The sequence below is a fragment of the Astatotilapia calliptera genome, chromosome 15, assembly GCF_964374335.1.
Source record: "Astatotilapia calliptera chromosome 15, fAstCal68.1, whole genome shotgun sequence".
Lineage (NCBI taxonomy): Eukaryota > Metazoa > Chordata > Actinopteri > Cichliformes > Cichlidae > Astatotilapia > Astatotilapia calliptera.
The window spans coordinates 21,702,425-21,721,969 of NC_137436.1; the positions used below are offsets into that span (position 1 = coordinate 21,702,425).

General features: G+C 41.7%; 1 protein-coding gene across 2 annotated transcripts in view; it reads right to left on the reverse strand.

Annotated features, from left to right (window-relative positions):
- msraa (methionine sulfoxide reductase Aa) overlaps positions 1–19,545 on the reverse strand; it is a 60,139-nt gene that overhangs the window by 21,969 nt on the left and 18,625 nt on the right. For both annotated transcript variants that reach the window (XM_026194169.2, XM_026194168.2), the window contains exons 2-3: positions 14,274–14,342; positions 12,329–12,448 (exon numbers count right to left, since the gene is read on the reverse strand). In XM_026194169.2, coding sequence (XP_026049954.1) covers positions 12,329–12,448; positions 14,274–14,342 — 189 coding nt within the window. The remainder of the gene's footprint in view (positions 1–12,328; positions 12,449–14,273; positions 14,343–19,545) is intronic.

Below are 19,545 nucleotides of genomic sequence, written 5' to 3' on the forward strand. Positions count from 1 at the left end.
GTTCAACTGATGAATCATTCCCCCTAATTCACTGCTTATGAAAAAACATTTAGATTTTTTTTCCTTTCACATTTTCCACAGCTCCATTAAGAGCTTTTTTTGGTTTGGACCTGGGTTGTTTCATTGCATTGCTCAATGTGAATGGAGGTTAAGATGGCCCCAGTTTGGAACTGAAGCAATGTGATGCTATGGACAAGATCACCCGCAAAATTGTTTTTAGCTTTTATGTAACACATTAAATATTTTCACCATATTGACTTTCCACTAGGAAGCCCTTTCTAATGAGGGACTTGGGAGTCACTGGTCTACATCGATTTGTTGTGCATTACTGAACAAATCCAGCTACTGATGAAAATACAGTGAAAAGCTTCAGAATAACAAGTGGACTGCAGTTGATCCAATTTTATTTTAACTGCTGGTTTGCAAGCAAGCTATTACCCATAATCCAGAAGTACTAGCTAAATAAGTACTTAAGTCATGATGAGGACCAAGCGAAATAGACCAGTAAAAGGACCTTGAGTTAAGATTATTTTGTTAACTTCAGCCTGACAGCTTATCACTCTTCACTTGCCATTAACAAACCAGCCTTGAAGGTCTTCTTACTGTTTTCCTTTGGATCCTTTGCTTGCATCACATGGTCTTCGTCAGCAGCTGTAAGTGCTTAGCTGTATTTTAGGTACCTCATCCATACTGTCTCTCAATTTGAGCTTAATATTTTAATCTAGACTTCACTGTCATTGACAGAAGAATCTCAACTCAAGGTTCACCTTTTCACTGGTTCTGGAGCTTTTAACATCAAGAGTTATTGATCCCTCTAGTAGATGTGAACAAAACAGTCATGACTAAAGGGAAGCTTTTAGAAAATAAGAAAAAGCACACAAGACTTATAACTTACAGTATTCACATAATATATTTTAATATCCAAAGCTAAGGAGTTCTAAGGTAGATATTTGTATATTTTCTGAATGCCTCCAAAATGATCATATTTTACACCTAAAAAAAACAGAATATTTTTTTTCTTAAATACTGGTTCAAAGCAGATTTCAACATTCAACCACTACAAACAATCGCTGTTACAGACAGTCAAACAGCAGCTGGTGCTGGTAATGAGCGTGACCCATTACGTGACACCTCATCTTCCCCCATCTCTTATTCTGCCTCCACTCCTATGTCTCTCTCTGTCTTATTACTTTTTTAATATCAGGAGTTATGGATTCCTACGGAAAGATATTGGCGAACAGAGACAAAGCAGCAGTCGATATTAAATTAATGCTTCACCAGGCCAGTCTCACAGGAATTAATTCATCTTGGACAGCACGAGAAATACAGCAGTGGTTGGAACCACAAAAAATAATGCTGCAGCTGTTAGCTTAATAGACATTCAGCTGCAAAATAATCTGATAATCTATCATTAATTCAGAATCAACCTGCAATGACCTGAAATATTATTTTTCTCTTATTTTTGTTAAACTAAATGAATGAATTTCTTAAGACTCCTTTGCACCGGTATAAACAGCCTTTACTGGTAACTGGTGTTTGATGGCAGTGGAACAATTACATAACATCATTTTATAAATTCCATACATGTAATAAGCAGTTGCATGCTTTTACAGATCAAGCAGACATTAGGCAACATTTGCATTCATTATAATGTTTACTGACAAGTAAGAAGGTTATGTGATTACTTCAGTTTGTTTTTTGAATTACTCCAAAGGTTATGAATGGATTTGCATTAAAATTGTATCGGAGGCGGGGGCCTGGCCCAGCTTTGAAAGATTTCACTTTTGGATTTAATCTGACTCAGGATACTCTGGATTTTTCTTTTCTTTTTTTTTTTTGGTAAAAACTGATCCAGCTCCATATACTCTTCTGGTTTAGGGCGTCAAAACTCTGGAGTTAAGGCCTAGAAACAGGCCCCAAAACAGGCACAAAGACATGACGAAAGGGGAGGACAGGACTATATGATGAGACACAGGGGGTCACAATCAAGTCAAGCCAGACTCTTGAGCAGACACGAATCTCAGACTGGAAAAGACACAAGTGGAAAAACATCGTTCGAGTTCCAGTGAAGTTACGGGGGGGGACATGATTGGAGACATGGGGAAAAAATCTGGAAAAATCAAAACAGGAACAAAAACTCAACAATAACCAGGCATTGTGGGAGCAGGACAATACACCGGAACGGAGCAACAAACAGGAACACAAAGATTGTAAAACAAAATGTGCACAAAACACTGGCGCACAGGGAGCAGTTCATCAATAATCCAGGGGACCAACCCAGAGGATGGCAACACGAGAGTCCAAAACAGTTTGGTTCCGGAGGCCGACCATGCGGACGGCAACGGCGGCGACGTGGAAACAGTTCAGGGGGCCGACCATGCGGACGGCAACGACGGCAATGACGTCTAGAGGCCCAGAAAGTGGCCGTGATGCTGAGGTGCTGGACGTACCTTGGACGGCGGTGTAACAACCGCAGGACCAGAAGCAGAGGCCGGACCAGGCGACGCCGAAGCAGAGGCCGGACCAGGCGAAGCCGAAACAGCTGCGGATGGTGACACTGCAGGTGACGGCTGAACGGGCCATTCGGACCCTCCAGCAGACATGAGGAAGGGCTGGTCGGGCTCACCAGAACCCCCAGCGGACAAGGTAGATGGCGGCGCGGGAGCCGCAGAGTGCTTGATCTACTCACTCGAGCCTCCAGCAGGAGCAGATGCAGGGCCAGAGGGTGTCGGGACCCCTGACTGAACATTAGGCTGACTAGGTGGGTGAGTGTGTAGCTGACCAGGGAACTGAAGTACTACAAGGGACTGAACTGAAGTCTGAACTGGCACAGGGGACTGAACTGATGGCTGTAGTAACGATTGTGGTGAGAGTGGAGTAGGTGGTGGAGTAGATGACTGCACAGGAAACTGAACTAGAGGTGACTGCACAGGAGACTGAGCTAATGGTTCTGGTGCAAACATAGCTGCTGATGACAGAACCAATGGCTGAGCTACAGGGAGAGGGGACACTGAAGACGGAGTTATGGGTAGCGGGGTTAAGGGCTGTGCTGCGGGCAGCAGTGACGATGTGGAGGTGTAACGGGTGGAGGAGTGGCTGAATTGGCTGCGGGCCGGGCGGTTAATGGCTCAGCTACAGAGTGCATTAATGGCAGGGCTATAGGTTGAATGACTGACTGAGTAGCAGCCTGAATGGCTGAGTGTAGTGATGGTTGTGGTGGAAGAGAAGCAAGTGGTAGTGTGGATGATGGAGCTAAGGGCGATTGAATGGAAGACCGAACGGATGACTGAAGTGATGGTAGAGGTGAAAATGGAGCTTGTGGTGGAGATAACGACTGTGCTAGCGGGGACACAGGAGATGGAGCTAGCGGGGACACAGGAGACGGAGCTAGCGGGGACACAGGAGACGGAGCTAGCGGGGACACAGGAGACGGAGCTGCTAAGTGAGCTTACCGCAGTTCTTTGCATTGTTATGGCGGGAGGAGCATGAGGAGAACAGTCTTTTAGATCACCCAAATGGGAAATTTTGGTTTCAAAGGAAACAGTCTTTTTCTTCTCAGCCATAACATAATCAGACCTTGGGCCTTCAGACCCAGTAAACTGTTCAGTATCACTTACACTCACCTAAGGCGTTTGCTCTGGTGAAGTCCTGGGTTCCGTCCGTGGCAATTTTCGCTGCCTGCGCTGCTGCTGCTTCCCCCTGGAAATGGGAGTGGAGATAGTGGTGGTTGCCGGTAATGGCAGAGAGGTAGAATCTGACTCCTCCTCTGACCATATTGCTGTGAGAAAAGAGGCAGGTGAGCGGTGGTCAGAGCTGGACGTGGATGGTGAAGAATTCCGCGACAGTGGCGTGGAAACCCCCTTGCGCTTTAATGGCCGCTGCTGCATTGCAGAGAGCTCCATCTGCTGCTGCAGCGGTGGTGGCTTCGGCGCTGAATACCGGGAGCGGGCGAGAATGGCTAACTCTCGGGCTTGCAGTACCTCCCGGGCCTCGCGCACCATGTTTATTGAGTCCATAAATCCTCCGAGTTGACCAAAGTGGGCGTTCCTCTCGAGGATGGCTTCAATGGCTTTGATTCCTACTGTCACGGCACGGACATCATCAGTGTGGGAAATCTGCTCTATCAGACCTTGGATGCAGGCCAAATCAATTTCCCGGGCGGAGCCTGCTGAGTCCATGTCTGGTCGCGTCGTTCTGTCATGAAGCACTGTGTGGCAGGCAGGAGTTGGACCCAAAATGCAGGACTCAGACACAAGGGATGAACTCAAAACCACAGCTTTAATTGCTGGCACGGAAAACGAGTATACAACGCAAACTAAACTAAACTGGGAAATAACAAATTAACACACAGGGAGATCCACACAGCATGAGGGACGACGCAATACTGAGTCAGAGAAACACAGGGTTTAAATACACTGGGAAGTAACGAGGGGAATGAGACACAGGAGGGCACAGCTGGCGAAACAAGGAAGCAAAGCAGGACACATTCACATAAGACATGGACCTTCAAAGTAAACAGGAAATACACAGAGACACAGACCAGAGGTGGACAGAAAAGCACAGAGAAGCACGAGGGAGAGCACAGACATGACGGGCTGGGAAAACATGTAATGTAACACAAGCAGGGGAAGCTCAATAAACTAAGCAACTTAGGACCGATAAATTAACTCCAAGAATAACAAATGAACTTGACATGAAACAGGAACACAGGAAAACTAAGAGCGCTGGGTCGAATGACCCAGGATCCTGACATAAACCTTCTGTTTGTGGGAGGTAGACAGTCAAGGGGGAGGTAAAGATGATTGTTTCACACAGGATGAACTCCTCAATGAAAAATAAATAAGGACTACTTTGAAGTGTAAATTATACAAAACTACTCCAGCAGAATCCAGGAATAATAAAAAGAGAAATGAACACAGCAGCTGCCATTTAAAGACACAAAGACAGTGGACCTCCAGCAATTTTTGGACATTACTTAACAGTACCGCTGAGACAACACATATATGTGTCTCTTTTTTTTTGTTGTTCACTTAAGCACAGAATAAGAGAGAGACAGAGACCAACTAAACATAAAAGGTGACTGAAAGAATAAATCTGTTTGTGTGGGTATTTTACCAAATTGGAACTATGGTGTTATAAGCCCACTGGGACTGCACAGCTAGACTTGACGAGCACTTCCCCCGAGTGTCAGCTGTGTTATTCAGTGTGTGACAACATAAGAAAAACAAAAAACAATTAAAAGAAATGATATATCATGTTTACTTTGTATAATTACAGCAGTGGCAGCACTGATAACTAGGGATGGGTACCGGTATCCGGTGCCATGATGGCACCGGTTCTGACATAAACGGTAGTAACCAGACCGAAAAGCAGCGCACATTTCGGTGCTTTATTTCGGTGCTTTTTTTCCTGAGCTGTGATACACTTTAGATTCTAGCCAATCATTTTACGTTTCCGAGGATAGTAGGCGGGTCCAGGTACGTACGTTCTTTTAGAGCAGAGCTACAGATTAAAAATGCCCAAGGCGAAGCGGTCAAAAGTCTGACTGTACTTCACAGCAAAATATGCAAACTCAGCAGCAACAAGTGCTTTAAGCTGATACTGGGATACTGTCAAAGGAGGTAACACCTCAAATCCGATGAAACACCTGGCGACGCATAGTGGGGTTTTTTTGGTTTTTTTTAAAAGCTGAGAAATGCACCGTATTTGATAGCTTGCTGTGAGACCTCACACCGAGCACATCTACTGCGGGTGTGGTGCCTGTTATCGGACCCGGAGTTAGCAACATCCCCCAAAAACCCGAAGAGGAGAGTCCTGGCCCCTAGCCCTGCCAGTGTAGCAGAAATGATGATGGATGATGATGCAGCAGCAGCCGTTCTTCTCTGCGTGAGTAGCTTAATGCTGTTCGTGTGTAATTTACGTTGAGTAGGCTCACCACGTTATTACATTAATGCATGCAAGGTGAACTACCAAACACCGTAGTAGTTACATGCAGCTGTCCTCTTGTTTGATGGCAGATACTCCCTTCACCCTGGCCAAAAAGGCTAAAATGACCAAATAAAAAGTGGAAAACAGTTAAACATGAGAGGTTTTTGGACAAAGTTTGTGTTTTTTCCATTGTTTAAGCACTGCTTCCAGCCAAGAGTGATACCATATATGCCCCATAGCTGCAGAAAAGGCTAACATTGTTATCTTTTTACAAAAAAACAGCTAAACATGAGAGGTTTTTGGACCAATTTTGTGTTCTCCATTCTTTAAGCACCGGTTTGAGCACCGTTTAAGCACCGGCACCCTTTCAAAAGTACCGATTTGGCACCGGTATCGGATAAAACCTAAACGATACCCATCCCTACTGATAACCCCCAAGATAAAGAAGACACTATTTTGGCTGCTCTCTCATTCGCAAGGGGTTGATATTCCTCAGTAGCTGCTTTATTCAGGTGATGAATGCTGAGCTTGTATGATGTCAGCCGTCAGAGTTCAATGGTTAAACCCTTCTCATCGAAATTTCTGCACAGAATGCAGAAACACTCTCACAAGATGATTCACGTTTTTTCGCCTACTGCTCCCTAGCAGCAACTTCTTTAAAGGCTTTAAAAGCCAGAAAAGTCCAGAAACCAATGATGATGTTGCAGTGGATGGCTATATCCATCCCTTACACATATATAAAAAAAAGAATTCCCCTCTTGCCCTTGCAGGCGGGGAATCCTTCAAGCTCGGGTCCTCTACCAGAGGCCTGGGAGCTTAGCTGTTCCCAGGACTGCGCTCTTCTGGACAGAGATCTCCGATGTTATTCCCGGGATCTGCTGGAGCCACTCGCCTACCTTGGGAGTCACCGCACCTAGTGCTCCGATTACCACTGGGACCACCGTCACCTTCACCCTCCACATCCTCTCAAGCTCTTCTCTGAGCCCTTGGTATTTCTCGAGCTTCTCGTGTTCCTTCTTCCTGATGTTGCTCTTATTCGGGACCGCTACATCGATCACTACGGCCGTCTTCTTCTGTTTGTCTACCACCACTATGTCCTGTTGGTTAGCCACCACCATTTTGTCCGTCTGTATCTGGAAGTCCCACAGGATCTTAGCTCCACCACCCTTGGGGGCGTCTCCCATTTTGACCTCGGGACTTACAGGCCATATTCAGCACAGATGTTTCTGTATACTATGCCGGACACTTGGTTATGGCGTTCCATGTATGCCTTGCCTGCTAGCATCTTGCACCCTGCTGTTATGTGCTGGATTGTCTCAGGGACATCTTTACACAGTCTTCACCTGGGGTGCATGGTGTCTGGTGTGATAGACCCCAGCCTTTATGGATCTTGTGCTCAGAGCTTGTTCCTGTGCTGCCATGATTAGTGCCTCTGTGCTGTCTAATATTACATTACGATATATATATACACAGGGCTCTAGAGTGCGACCAATTTGGTCGCAAATGCGACCAAATTTTTCAGTGGTGCGACTAAAAAAAATTTTTTGGTTGCACCTTCCCTGTGGTCAACAACAGACACACATTTTGCCCCTATCGTGGACTAAACCAATCAGAGATAGTCAGGGGCGGGACCTCTCTGATTGGCCGTGGTCCAGTTGAAAGTGCAGGTGGAAGTGGGAGGTGAGTAGCTTGAATAAAGCGATATCAATTCATTAAATCCTGAATCGACTTTTAAATATAACTGTGTTTTGCCAGAAATGCCAGATTCTCAGATTAAAGCTCACAAAACCATTTCAACAACAACCAAACAGCAAATGAGAGCAGGTACACGGATTCCACACAAAGACGTAAACACAGAGCGGACCGACGCATCAGAATCAGCTTTGTCTTTCTCGGCTTTCTCACCCGACGGCCCGTAGACGGACACGCTGTCGGAGCTTAGCGATTCTGATGCGTCCGGTCTGCGCTGTGATTACGTCTTTTTGCGCTGATTCTGAGCTGCAGGTTTTGTCTCTCTCCAACCAAAATTCACCGAGCCAGCAGCAAAAGAAGCAGCAAACTGCGCTTCACATTTGATCAATGCGTCATGAATTTTACTGTTTTGCTTCCACGACTATTAAAATCACATTCATGCACAGCTAGCTCTCTCTCTCTATACTTCAAGAACAGCTTCCGTCTCCAATCTCTGTTTTCTGTATTATTCATTCGCTTATTACCCACCAGTCTACCGTTGTTTACAGCGCTGTGGCTGCTGTCTTTTTCTTTTCTTTTTTCACTTAAATGACCTCGGACAAGAAAGCCTATTTTTTCTGTTATTCAATACTGAAGAAATGGATGGATTATAGAAATCAGTGATGATACCCAGCCCTAGTGAGCAGCCTAGGCACGACAGACGTGGATGTAGCTGTAATAGGAAAAGAACTATTGCTAACTTTTCTGTTAAGTTAAGGCCTGATCCTTCTGAAATTCATAGCCAGTGCTCTGACATGGTGTCATCAATTTTTGAATGCTGAAAAAGCACAGTGTATCCAGAAAAACACATTATATTATATAAATTATTATAAAATTTGTGTGCGCCTAACTTTTGTGCCGTTACGCCTAACTTTTTAAAGTTAGGCGTACCGGTACGCCCATGGCAAAAAGTTAGTCTAGAGCCCTGATACATATATACTACTGGTCCATTCTTGTAACAAACTGACTACAAGAAACATGTAAATTAAAAATATGCTTATAATCAGCCTTTTAAATCAAGTGTTATTTCATTATAACTTCACAAATTTGAATGTGATCCATCTACATAATAAGACGGCCCTGTGTAAAAGTCAGAGTCACCAGTCATCTCTTTACATTTTGATAGTAGAACAGGAAATAGTTGCATCGATTTATTGACACATCTGCAAACACAGTATATAAGGCAAAAGCACAGGTTATACAATTTTATCAAGCTTGAAAGTCATTTTTTGTGTAATCACCTTTTAATTCTTCAACATAGCCTGAACTTTCTTAAGAAAGCTTTCCTGCAATTTCTTTAAGAAGTCTTCAGGAATCGTTGTCCAGGTTTCTCGAAGGACATTCAAAGCTCTTCTTTGGATGTTGGCTACCTTTTGTTCTGTTCTCTGTCAAGATGATCCCACACTTCTTCAATCATGTTGTTTGCACGGGCACTGTGTTTGGGACCCTGAGCCATGCCGGTCAGATCCTTTCCAGATGGAATTGCATGGCGGATCAAAATCTGACAGTGTTTTTCAGCATTCATAATTTCATCAACTTTGCCAAGATCCCCAACACCACTGGCTGAAGTACAGCCTCAAACCATGACAGACCCTCCACCATGTTTTACAGATGGCTGCAGACACTCTGTTGTACCTCTCTCCTGACCTCCTCCACACAAACTGACAACGATTTGAACCACAAACTTCAAATTTGGATTCCTCACTCCATCAGACCTATTGGCACTGATTTTCAGTCCAGTGTAGCTTGGCATACCTCAGCCTTTTCTTCCTGTTTCCTTTCCTTAGGAAAAGCTTCTTGACAGCCACTGTTCCACTGAGGCCATTTCCGACGAGGCTTCAGTGAACAGCACCTGGATCAACTAAAGTTTCAGCTGCAACTCTCTCGACTCTCAGATACTGTTCATCTGCTGAGGATAAGTTTTTAACACCTGCCACATCATCTTTTGTCCTCCACTTATCCAGTTTCCTCGATTTTTTTTTTAATGACACACTGCACAACATGGTGAATAGCTCTTTGGGAATCACCTTGTTGGTCATAAAATAGTATTTCATGTCTGTTTCATTGGTTCAACTAAACAAAATGTAAACAAAGTATGTACTTTTGCAACAGGCTGCAGGTAACAGTGTGTAAATATACCATTTAAGTTTGGATATTTGTAAAGTTGTTATGTGCTGACACATCACAACACTGGTGCCTTTTTTACTACTAGAATGAAAGAAATGGGGGTGGATGAAGATTTTTGCCCAGTACTATATAAGAAAAGCCTGGAGGAGGAGCTAAATGATTCACTTTAACAACTGATTAAATTCCTTTTTAAATACCATAATTTTAATTATCGCGGTGTCTTTATAATATTCCGGGTTTATGTACAATTAAAAAATTAAATCCATCCATTCCTGATTAACTGCGACAAATAAGCTGCAGGCACAAGCACTCATCTTCACGGCAGTTTTTACAGCTTCAAACGGTAAAAATAAACACACATTCCTTTGACCGTGTATGAAGATGGCTTCAAACTCAAATAATGACGAGCACACAGTGGAGTGAGAGAGTCAGAAACAAAGACAGCAAGTGAGAAAAATAATGAAGTGTGTGGGAGTGTTTTTACATCTATACTAACTCAGGTGCTCTATCTTAAAAAAAAAAGAGAAAAATATGCTAATATAATCATCACATTTTGAACCTACGCAGATCTGACTGTAAATATTTAACCAACAATGAATATTCAGATCAATCTTTTTTTTCCCCCTCCGGTTGTGTGTGTCTCTTGAAGATGTGAAGGTGTGAGGAGCACTTCATTTAGCCAAGTGCCCTCTTTTAATAGTCTGCCAAGATACCGTGCTAATTAAAACACACATCCAGCAGTTCAAACCAGGTTCGCGGTAGGTGTTTTTGTTTCAGAAACAGTGAGAGCAGTTAGTTAATGCCAGTTTAGGACTGTCACTGCGCTGCATTTGAATATGAAAGGTGAATTTTAATAAAAACTCACAAGATGTGCCTCTGCTTGAAAGTGTATCATCAAAAGTATTCAGCATACAGATAAGATATCACTCTATAACATGAATAAATGTAAAATAGCTGTCAGTCTGCTTACAATTAAAGAAGGACATAAATGAGCTGAAACGTGAAGCCAAATGTCTCAAAAGTATCCCAGAGTTTTTTTTTAACTAGGACTCCAAGTCCAGAAACACAAACACACCTCTGGGTTTAGCCTCTGCTGACAGATAAATCATGCTACCAAACTGTATACTCATGCATGTCAGAGGTATCAATGTGCTGTTTTCCCTTTGACCTGCCGATCAGTCTCTGATATTTTTCATATGATTAAATTAGCCCTCATGCGCCTCCCCAGAAATGTAGCATGGTCACGATGCAGACTGCAGCTGTGAATGGTTACTGATGTGCACAACCCCTCTGTAGAACATAATGTGATCCATTATGGGATGTTATTCTATCTAGATTCCACATAATGCTAATGTAATTTGCCAGTGTAATCTGCCATCGCCTTGTTTTCATACCTCTGCTATTCTGTGCATGAACTCCGTCTCTTGTCTGCACTGCAATAATTAAAGTATTCATTTTGTTCCATCTCAAAAATGATCTTCTCCGTTTCACTCCTAGTTTTCTGAAGTAAGAGAATCAAGTCAGCAGCATGGAAACCCCGCTACCAATTTGTGTTTTGGAGGTGTAATTACAGAGCCATGCCCTGTCTTAGATAAAATGAAATAAACTGCAATTCAGCTTCGCTCGGATTTTATTTGTGCAAAAGAAATCTGTGTCCAGTAACCTGGAGAATTTTGTCTCAAGACTTGTTTGAAGGCGATAGAGGGTCCAGTAGGCGCTGCAGAAGGAAATGTAAAAGCTATTAAATGCTAGTCATTTTATTATAGACATAAATTGAATTTCCCATTAAAGAAAAGTTAGAAATTATAGTTCAGTCAGAACCCCTGTAGTTAGAAGTTGCCTGTTATTTCCTTCTGCAGTCATTTTTATATTTGTCGTCATTGACTTCATTCTGGGATCTTCCAATGCATTTACGAAAAAATTGCCTAAACTTACACCATCAAATCTCCAGTCGGGCCTCCTTTTTGCTGCTATGTTTATAATCACTATAAATAAAAGGGTACTTTCTATTCAAATGCTGCTCTCACATTTTTTTTTCCAGAAACTCAAAAGCCAACTGCTCTCTTTCATTTTTGTGTCTTTAACACGCTGCACACACAGACAGCATGAAAAACACCAACTTATCAATTAATCATCTAAACTTTTCTGCACCATATCGATGCGACTGTTTGACAGAATAAAACCAAGTTAAAAAGTAAAAGAGACAGATGGTGATGCAGATCTAATGATGGATTCACTCTCTACTGGCCGACTGAGAGGTCTGGACACGCATCACACACACACACACACACACACACACACACACACACACACACACACACACACACACACACACACACACACACACACACACACACACACACACACACACAGCTCCTCCTCAGAGTGGTCAGGCATGAATAGCAGCCTTATCCATGCCCCAGTATAATGGGGCCTGTGGGAAATGATTCACTCTTCTGTTTATGTGTGTCTTGTTTTCCACAATTTATTGAGTCACAGTAGAAAACACATGATTATGTGTGTGTTGGTAAGCAGAGGGTACCTGTGCAAACTTCCTTGTAGGTGGGGTTAGATGTGTAACCCCCAGAATAGCCCACTTGGGTAGAATAAACTCCTTTTTGCCTCCAAAACTTCCTCTCTGCACCCCAGAAGCAGCCCATACCTTCGAGGGGAAAAAATAAATAAATAAATAAAACAAATAAAACAAATAACAGCAGTCTTTAACAACCAATCCAATTTAACAAGACAGTAAAGACCAGGTCACACCATGCATCACATCTGTGGGAGTATTTACTGACTTGAGTCCCTCATTACCTTCTGTTGGCAGAGAAAACTCACAAAGATTCAGATGTTTGACTTTGATGTGAGCATTTACATGAAGAATAAAGGCAGACAAATACAGAAAATGAGATGCCGTTTGACTGGGAGTCGAGTTTGTACGGTGGATGGTAAATTACTTATTTTCTTCTTTCTACATTTGTTTCTTTTAATTGTTTTTTCATGTGTCATGTAATACGGTTGGAGATCCATTTAGTGTAGTCAATAGAAAATCATAAATCTCATGACGTGGATTTGATAGGAACTGTTTGCGTGCTTTAGACCAAACTGTGGATGATGAACACAAACAAAAAGAAATACAGAAATCAGAAATAAACTGCAGGTTACATGCATAACCCCGGTTCTCAGACTTTTATAGGAAACCCATATTTACAGAGTCTTATATCCACAGCTAAAAACTACAAACTTTATTTTACTTGCATAACTCCAGTTTTCAGATTAGCATGATACGACGTCTCACTATGGAAGAGACATCCACTGTGTAGAAATGGACAAAAGTGAGGGGTGAAAAACAGCTTTTTCTGAATGTGGAAAGAAAGACACATTCAAGTAACTTTGAATACGGCATGATTGTATGTGCCTTAGTATTTCAAAAATTGCAACTAGGATTTTACCCCACAACCATCTCCAGGGTTTACAGAGAATGAGCTGAAAATAGGAGAATACCTAGAAAATATCCGTCCAGTTCTCTAGATAAAAATATCTTCTTGATGCCAGAGATCAGAGGAGAATAGTCAGATTGCTTTGAGCTGATCGAAGGGAACGGTAAGTACAATAATCCAGTAGGATCTGGTGGAACCATCATCATGGATTTGTGGCCAACAAATCTACAGAAATTGTGTAACGTGTTCGTGTCAATATGGATCAAATGAGGAAAACTTCCAGCTCCTTGTTGAATCTGTGCAATGAAGCAAATCTGGTACTAGCAACATGAAACAGTATAATTTATATATGTATGCATGTGTTTTATTTTTATTTGCAATGCTAATTTTGTAGGCTAACCTTATATATGTTTTGTCTTATTCTGGAAGGTGAATTACACAAATTATAAGAGAAGAGAAGCAGAGTGTTTGCAGCTATAGGTCTAAAAACAACAGTGCAAGAAGAATAACTACAAAAATTGAATCTGGTGTTATATAGCTAACTTAAATTTCACAGATATATCCAGGAATGGTAAGGATGCAGCAACTAACCCCGTGATGAAATATATTCAGATTAAAAATGCAAAAATCTGGGCGTAACATACAAGCCTATGGCTGTGAGTTTTAAAAGCAAGCCTGGTTCATAAATGGAGTTTATTTTTCAGCATGTTTTCAATTAATTTTCCGCATTACATTGGGTGACTAGTCTAATATTACATGTAGAGAAGAAGTAGGTAGCTAATGCTTCATTTATGCTTAAGTTCATGTGAGTCAACGTGACCATCAATAGGAAGCCCTCCACTTTCTGTTTGTATGTGTACATGACTATATTTTCCCCTTTTTGTGGCTTGTGCATGTACAAGAAATACTGAAGTTAACAAGGCAGTAAAGACTGAAATTGAAATCACTGAAATTACAATTACAATAAGCTGCAATGCAGGTTTTAGGTCATATCAGCATTTAAGCTAAACTGCATCAATTTCCTTGTATGTGTTTGGAAACACTTACCAAACATGGCCATCTCTGTTCCCTCTGGAAAAGGTGGAACAGTCCTGTTTCCATTCACATCATGTTTTTCTGCAGGAGCAAGTGACAAAGAAAGAGAAGGTATGAGAATTAAAAGATAAGAACCAAACGGCTGAAGACCGGCTCTATTCTCTGCTTCAGTTATGTTGTTATCTGCAGTGTGGTCATTGTTTACAGACACTGAGAGGATTTATTCATTAGATTTGCACCACTGGTACATGTTTCCCAACATGTTAATGTCTTCCCGAATCCAGTATAGGAGCAAAGACCACTCTGCGTATGCCAAATCAGACTTTATCTGTAAATGTAATTAATATTCATGCCAGTATCATTTTAAAATAGCTGTTAAACAGTTTTTATTGTAGCCAGCTATCATCGGGGAATTTCTTTCCAAACGTACAGCACAATTTCAATAAAAAACATGCTTTTAACAAGACTGCACCACCAAAATACACAAGATGTAGTACACACACACACACACACACACACACACACACACACACACACTGAGTGACCCACTTAGACAGTGGCGAACAGATCTACATAATTTCATAGCAGCTGCATTCACTCCAATCAGCACAGAGCCAGAGGTGCACAAGGACCCATTTGAGGCCACCCAGCCACCTGGCTGGGCTAACACACATTAGCATTAGCATGCTGGAGGCTGCATGTGTGTGTGTGTGTGTGTGTGTACAGATGGCTTGCTGTACAATGCTGTGGGGGAGGGAAATGGATTAAATTAAATGTGATGATGGAGGAGAATGAGAATAAACGTAACATCTGGATCCCCCCTTCTTACACCCTCCCCCGTTTTCACAAAAACACACAAACATACATGCACACACACACACACACACACACACACACACACACACACACACACACACACACACACACACACACACAGTCTTCACGCGTGATCGCATAATTGACATGAGGGGCAGCATGCCTATAGACAAAAGCAGCCAGATGGACTGCCAACCAATCAGCAATGCGTGCGCACACACATCAGAAAATGATTTTTGATTATCAGTTTTTACATTTTGCACAAAAAGACACACTTTATCACAATCTGAGCGAATGAGTCGTCCTTGTTTGTCTGATTACATGAGCAGCTTTTCATCCTGTGTCAGCCCAACAAAAATCTTCAGACACTTTCTCATCTTCCTCTGGATTCTATTCTCTTATATATGTTTTGTCTTATTCTTCTGGAGGAAGGTTTGGAGCTGCAGCCATCTCCTGCCCTGAGTGGGAGTTTGGAAATGACTGCACCTCCTTGCCTTTACTCCCTTTACTATCCTACTGTTCGATTAGTATCCCATTGCACAATATCCCTGTTGTTCCTAATGTCCAACTGTGCACAAAATTTGCAATTGATACAAGCTGAAAAAGCTGCTGTGTGTACAGTGACATAATTATTTGTTCAAATGTTTAAATATGATGTAAAGTGAATGTATAATAAAGAATAAAGCGAATAAACTATTTTTTTGGATATTTTCTATGTATTTCACAAATCAAATCCAAATTGATCCGATTTAATTACCAACCTTAGAATATTGACAAAAAAAAGAATTTTCTAAATTTGAATGGTTGACTATAATATATATATAGTCAAGCAATCTTATAGATTTTCTTGCATATATCCACATTTCTATCCTCTGCTATAGCCACAAGCTGTGGGTAATGACTGCAAGCATCAGCCTGCAGATGCGAGTGGTGAAAATGAGCTTTCTCTGAAGGGTGCCTCGGCTCAGAAAGGGTGAGGCGCACAGTCAGTTGGGAAGGGCTCAGAGTAGAACTGCTACGGTAATTATTAGAGGTGGTTCAGGCTTCTGAATATGATGCCGCCTTGGTGAGGTGTTTCAGACATGAACAACTGGAAGGAGAGCCCAGGACACTCAGCTGACCTGGCACCGCCTCATTTTCCTCACAGAAGACCTGAAGGTGGTATCTGGGGAGAGGGAGGGCTGGGCATGTCTGCGTTGACTTCAACCTCCACCACCCCTAACCCAGATGAGGAGCAGAAAATGGATAGATGGATATCAGGATGGCTCAGAATGGCTCTTTGGGTGTGTCTACAAAATTATATTACACTACAGTGAAGGCAGCAAGACTGTATTATATTATCTTCACTAATATCTGTATATTTTTTGTCATTATTGGAAAAATGGATGATGATGATGGATGATGGATGCCTGACTTAATAAAAGCCCGATTATCAAAACTGCTTAAAAAATAATTTCCTTTGGGCTCTCACTAAAACCTTTTTGGAAGATGTGTAAATTCCCATTGTGAAGGAAAAACCCTAAATATACAGCATTTTGCCCTGCAGGAACCCAAACGTTGTCTGTTGGCTAATCCACAGTGTAATCCAGTGTGCTGATACTGGGTGCCTTCTTCTGTCTTAATTGGACAGATGCTGAGAGATTTTTCATCTGAGATGCCCCAGTTTCCAGACACCGGAAAACTGGATTTAAACTCTAGAATAAACGCTGGTAACGGAATGATTTTTGGCACAAAACCAAGGGAGTTGAAAGTCATAAAAATCATCACAAATGAAGCTTTAATCCAAAAAGCATCAACCTTCAGCAACCTGCAAATCCCTGTGATTTCAAATGGAAATTTAAGATCCTGCACCTTAATACTGGTACACATTCAGCATCCCCTTTCCTCCTCCTCCCACATTATCCTGTGTGTGTGTGTGTGTGTGTGTGTGTGTGTGTGTGTGTGTGTGTGTGTGTGTGTGTGTGTGTGTGTGTGTGTGTGTGTGTGTGTGAGAGAGAGAGAGAGAGAGTGTTAGTAATGGCTGCCTTCAGGGACCAGCAAAGGCATGTTCATTACTGGCTACACACAAGCACACACAGATACTTGCGCGTGTGTGTGTGTATCGCACACGCATGCCATACACACACACAGACAGACACACACACACACACACACACCAAGACACTGAAAGATAAACAATTTAAATGTAAATGTCAGTGGGAAAGACAATAAATTCAGACAGAATACTAATGAGAGTAAAAGCTCACTGTGTGTGTGTGTGTGTGTGTGTGTGTGTGTGTGTGTGTGTGTGTGTGTGTGTGTGTGTGTGTGTGTGTGTGTGTGTGTGTGTGTGTGTGTGTTTGTTTGCGTGTTATAGAAAAAGAAAGATAAAGAAAAAACAAAGCTCTGAAATGTAAACACCTTTCCGTTATTTATTATAAAATTGCACTACAGCTTTTATAATTTCACTGCACAATATTTGTTGTTTGGCCTGAGCTCTGCAAAAGGACTGACTTGAGTTTTCACAAAATCGGTGCAGCAATTCTGCTCATTTTAAAAAATGTATTCTGCAGTGACAAATCAATTGCACACTGCTATTTAAGCTGCTTTTTTCCACACATTTCCCAGGCAGGGCTGATTTTTAATGCTCACAAGGTTCATGTTTTAGTTCAAATGACACCCAGATACAGTAACTGCGCACACTTCAAAGTATTGTTGAAATTATGCTCACTGGTTTGCTTTCCTGCTTCTGCATGCTGCACTTCAGAACCTGAAACAAAGCCCCACACCCTACAATTTCCATCAATCCTTACCAATAAAAATAGAGCCAAGTTGCCACCAAGTTCGTCAACAAATTCCTGTTTTTTAATGCCAAAAATATATCCATTCAACTCAGATTGACTTCACATTTTTCCTCTCTTCATCTTTGCCCCACTTGCAGTAGATCCAAGCCACAAATGGGACCTGTCTCCTAGTTTCAAATCCACTGGTACCGACCATCCAAGAAGTTTGTGCTTTAGTTCTCATGGGTGAAGTTGCAGCATTGTTACCAAACACTAATTAGCAGATGTGTGTCTGTGTATCTATTCAGATTAGTCAGCTAAGAACGACGGCTGTTGTTAGCTGATAAATTACCAATCCATTGTCTCATCCAAATATGTTAATATCTGGCTCAAAAAACTAATATGATAGCAGTCAAAACACAGAGGCTTCAAAATGAGGTTACAGTGGCTACACCCACCTTATATATGTAGAATCTTTAGAAATATAAAGTACCAATAGAGTAACTACATCAGTTAGTCTATTGTTTTTAATTAAAATAATTCAGGAACCATAGTTTACCCTACAATACCTGCTCTGCAGCCTTTAAAAATATTTATTATTTCTTTCAATGTAACCTTTATGATCTTGTGAGTTTAGAGCTTTACCACAGCATTTATAATACCGCAATTTATGTTTAAGATATTAATGTGTATAATATTCCCAGTCCCACACAATAATACAAATCATTTGACATGCCAGAATTAAATTCCTCTTCTACTTAGTGCCAGCCATGCCATTTCAATTCCAGATTTAATATGAAATCATCTCAGAATGCAACAGCGTGAAAAACAAATGAAAAGGAATGAAATCTGGATCGCCCCCCCAACAATTTCCTTTCTAAACTTACAGGACTGCGGGGACACTCAAAGTGAAACATGCTTCCTGATTTAATTGTTGTTTGTGCTGTAGACTGTTTAGAGATGAAGAGCTAAAAACTAAGGACATTCCCCCCTGTTTCCACCAGCCAATCGCACCCTGGGCGTATCTGTCGGGACTGAAAAAGAAAACATAATAAGAAACTGCCTTAAGTGTGCATTTTTTGTAATGGTTATCAGAGGGCAAGAAAACGTATAGTCCTATGGAAGTCTACAGACTGACCTCAGCAAAGACTTTCCTGCTGGGTTTATGGTCACAGTCAGTAATTTCATACTGAAACACTGAATTTATTTTAATTTTTTCTCAATGTAAGTATCAGAAAGGAGGATTATCCCAGATATGTTCATTGGCTAACCACTTCTGACTGACCAGTCTGACCGCTTGTCACATTCAGTTTCATAACACCAGGACAGTGATGGCTTCAAAACGAGACTTCAAAAACTAGTGGGTGACCTCACAATGGCAATTTTCATACTGTTACTGGAATCAGTATACTGGTGTGTATAATCACAGGTGCGTGCACCAAGGAAGAGCTCATCAATGCTGTGGTGCCCAATATGTGTTCATGTATTGCATTTAAAAAGTCAAGCAACAAGCAGTAGCAGACATATTATGGGACTAAAAACACACAGACTATTTTCATTCTCATGCTTGCCTGACTTTGCGCGCTGATTTAAAGAAGACAAAACAGACTGCAGATTGTTTCTGCTCCGCATCTTGTTTCTGTGTTTATTCAAGACAGTTTCTGACTGTTTGCACTAATTTTCTTTTATTTAGTGGTAAAGAGCAG